Below are 3,413 nucleotides of genomic sequence, written 5' to 3'. Positions count from 1 at the left end.
GCGGCGACCGGTGTCCTGCCTGCGGGAAGGTGGAAGGCTTCTGGAAACCCCAGCAGCTCTGCAGCCTCATCCCGAGCCAAAGCGGCGTCTTTGCCAAATGCCACAGCAAGATCAACCCCAGCTTCTTCTACAAGAACTGCCTCTTTGACACGTGTGTTGATGGAGGAGCCATGCAAACGGCCTGCAGCTGGCTGCAGAATTACGCCAGCACATGCCAAACACAGGGCATTGCCATTACCGGCTGGAGGAACTTCACCTCGTGCTGTAAGTGCTACCCTGCCTCTGGGTCCTTCTTCTCTAGAGCTGCTTCTGGCCTTGTCCACTGTAGCTGTAGCACTTGCTGGAGCTTGCCCTGTGGAGAGCTAGCAGAGCATGCAGTAGAGCAGGAGCAGGCATGGAAAGGGGGAAACTTCAATTTCAGAAAGTATCAGCCATCCCTTCATTGTTAAACAGGAATTATGTTAGTCAGCTACAAAGCCAGGAGTAGGACGCGTGTGCTCTAATGAAGCCACATGCTCTTGTCAATAAGATTACGGTGCGATGTTCAATTAGGCTCCCGAGGATGGGGGCTGCAAGCCTCTCTGGCAGCCGATCCATTTGGCAAATCAGATAGGAAGTAATTGCCTTTGCTAACAAGACTGAAAATTAAATTTATGCCGTTCTTCCGTCTAGCAAGAAAGCTCACAGCTCAGAAGGCACCACTCTCACAGGGCAGGGGTGGCAGGGCTGCCAGCAGGCACCCCACAGGCCGTGTCTGACATGGTTCCCATCAGGGCACGGGAAGAAGCGGCTTGCTCAGACACGGGCAGTGTCCCTCATAGATTTTGCGCTCTGCCAGCCCAGCAAACACATGTCCCCTGAAAGGTGTCCCCACACAGAGAGCACAGAGTCTCTGTTGTCCACCTGAGCATCCCTCCTCCTGCTGGGAGATCTTAGTCTGGTGTCAGTGAGCAGGGTTGTTTGTGGGAGAGCAGGGAGCACAGGGAAATGGCTCTGGGGAAGCTGGCGAGCAGGAGCTCAGAGGCAGTGGTGAGTTAGGGAGCAGTGTTGCTCAGCCTGGGCTGGGCAGCTGGCAGGCGGTGTGGGACAGGGGGATGAAGGCTGACCTTCCCTTCGGTTGCGGGCCTGGGAGCTCCAGATCCCTCTCTGGGTAACGTGGTGTATGTTAACCACCCCAGCAGAGGAATTAGCTGCAGGTATTATGGCCCCACGAGTTGCTGGCTGCTGTTGGTGTTGTCCAGGGAGCTAATTTGTACCCGTTTTGTCCTCTGGTGACATTGCAGCCGTCAGCTGTCCCCCCAACAGCCACTACGAGAGCTGCGTGTCCCTGTGCCAGCCCCGGTGTGCTGCCATCCGGCTGAAGAGCGACTGCAGCCACTACTGCGTGGAGGGGTGCCAGTGTGACCCCGGGTACGTCCTCAACGGCAAGAGCTGCATCCTTCCCCACAACTGCGGCTGCTACTCTGACGGCAAATACTACGAGGTAAACTGCTCATGTCTTTCGGGGCTTTCTCCCCCTCGCTTGCTGATATTTCTGGGCACAGTCTTGTGCCCTGAGTGGGGACAGCGGTCAGTCAGGGATGGTACCGTGTGTCGCGCTGTGTCTGTTTGCCGGGGTCATAGCCTCAGTCAGAGAGAGTGTTCTGCAGGGCCTAGAGGGACAAGTCTTCTTCACCCTTCTGTCTGGCAAAATCAGTGTGTGGTTGGGTGAGGGTGTCAGGCGGGCATGGGAGGAAACTGGCAGAGGTGGGAAGACTGGCTCTGATGGGTGCCAGAGTCCAGTACTGTATGATCATGTTGTTGTTGCAATTCCCAGAGGGGTTTTGTGTTTCACGTAAAATTTACATGAAAGGGATTTATTTGTAGGTGCTGGGTGTGCCTTGGGCGTTTGATTCAGCAGAGCGCTGTGCTGATGGCATTGCTCGTGTTATGGTGGGCTGGCTTTTGTGTAGGTGAAGCCGTTCTGCACCAGGTGTCTTTGCCAAGGCCCACACCCGTAAGGAGCCATGGCCATTTGGGAACCCTCGTTGGACACATCAGCAGCTGACAGGGCGCAAGAAAAGGGTCAAGGAGGCATTTAGTACGCTGTGTTTTTTGTGCATGTACAAGAGGCGAGGGAGGTAGCAGTGGAAACATGCAGTTGTGCCATGCCTGTGGGTAGCAGAGATGTTGCAGGGTAGGAACAAGCTGCCACCGTGTCCTTTGTGCCTTTTCCTCTCTCCTCATTGCCCACTCTTGCTTGCCGTGTGACAGACACAAACCTCAGCCCAGGCATCCCCAGGGGGTAGGACTGCAGTCCCTGGTTCTGCTGGCTGGTGACGGGTCCCTCTTTCAGCCCAAGCAGCTTTTCTGGAATGGAGACTGCACCCGCCGGTGCCGCTGCTTCCGCCGCAACCTCATCCAGTGTGACCCGCGGCACTGCAAGTCGGACGAGGAGTGTGCCCTGCGCAACGGTGTCCGCGGCTGCTTCAGCACCAGGAGCTCCTTCTGCCTGGCAGCGGGCGGTGGCGTCTTCCGCACCTTCGACGGAGCCTTCCTCCGCTTCCCCGCCAACTGCGCCTTTGTCCTCTCCACCATCTGCCAGAAGCTGCCTGACTTCTCCTTCCAGCTCATCATCAACTTCGACAAGTGGTCTTCACCCAACCTCACCATCATCTCCCCAGTGTACTTCTACATCAACGAGGAGCAGATTCTTATCAGTGACAGGAATACTGTCAAGGTAGGGTCTTGTCAGAGGGCTTCCACCCTCTCTGGAGCTGCAGGCCAGGCAGTGGGGGACCGGCTCCTGAGCAGAGGAGGATGGCCTGTGGACAAAAGGGCCAGCAGGAAGCAAGGCTGTCCACAACCTGCGAGTTTCATCCACCTCTCAGTGGTGTGGGTGAAGCTGTTTTCTTTAGTGGAGGGGTGCGGAGGGCTGACTGTCACCGTGGTGTTGCTCAGTCTCTGAAGGGCACTGTCTGTCCCTCCCTGGTGACTGGTGAGTCCCAAGCTATAGCCTCTGCATGTGAGTAGTGTTTTTCTGCCAGGGTGGTATGTTTTCGTGGCAGGGCTAGCAGTTGTGGAGCTGTTTGTGGGCAGCTTGCGCTTGTGCTTGCATCCATAAGTGGAGGGGGCGAGAGTGAGGTCAGCCTCGTGAGCATCCCCTTTGTCACGGGGCTTTCCACGAAGATCTTCAGCCAGGAGGGCTTCCTGGTCATCGACTCTAGCCCCGACATCCAGATCCGCTACAACGGCTTTAACGTCATCAAGATTGCCATCGGGGAGCGGCTGCAGAACAAGGTGTGCGGCCTCTGCGGCAACTTCAACGGTGACCGGACGGACGACTACGCGACGCTGCGGGGGAAGCCGGCAGTGAGCAGCGTGGGGCTGGCACAGAGCTGGAAGACCAACGGCATGCAGAAGAGGTGAGCGGT

At 56.9% G+C, this 3,413-nt stretch overlaps 1 protein-coding gene across 1 annotated transcript in view; it reads left to right on the top strand.

The window, feature by feature from the left end:
• LOC104278001 (alpha-tectorin-like) overlaps positions 1-3,404 on the top strand; it is a gene marked incomplete at its 3' end in the record, with an annotated part of 15,633 nt that extends 12,229 nt beyond the window's left edge. Inside the window, 4 exon segments of the mRNA XM_009874830.1 lie at positions 1-264; positions 1,284-1,483; positions 2,336-2,719; positions 3,118-3,404. Coding sequence (XP_009873132.1) covers positions 1-264; positions 1,284-1,483; positions 2,336-2,719; positions 3,118-3,404 — 1,135 coding nt within the window.
• Positions 3,405-3,413: the final 9 nt, after the last annotated feature.

Source organism: Apaloderma vittatum, unplaced genomic scaffold (genome assembly GCF_000703405.1).
Source record: "Apaloderma vittatum isolate BGI_N311 unplaced genomic scaffold, ASM70340v1 scaffold19408, whole genome shotgun sequence".
Lineage (NCBI taxonomy): Eukaryota > Metazoa > Chordata > Aves > Trogoniformes > Trogonidae > Apaloderma > Apaloderma vittatum.
This window is presented reverse-complemented; position numbering and strand designations above follow the sequence as displayed.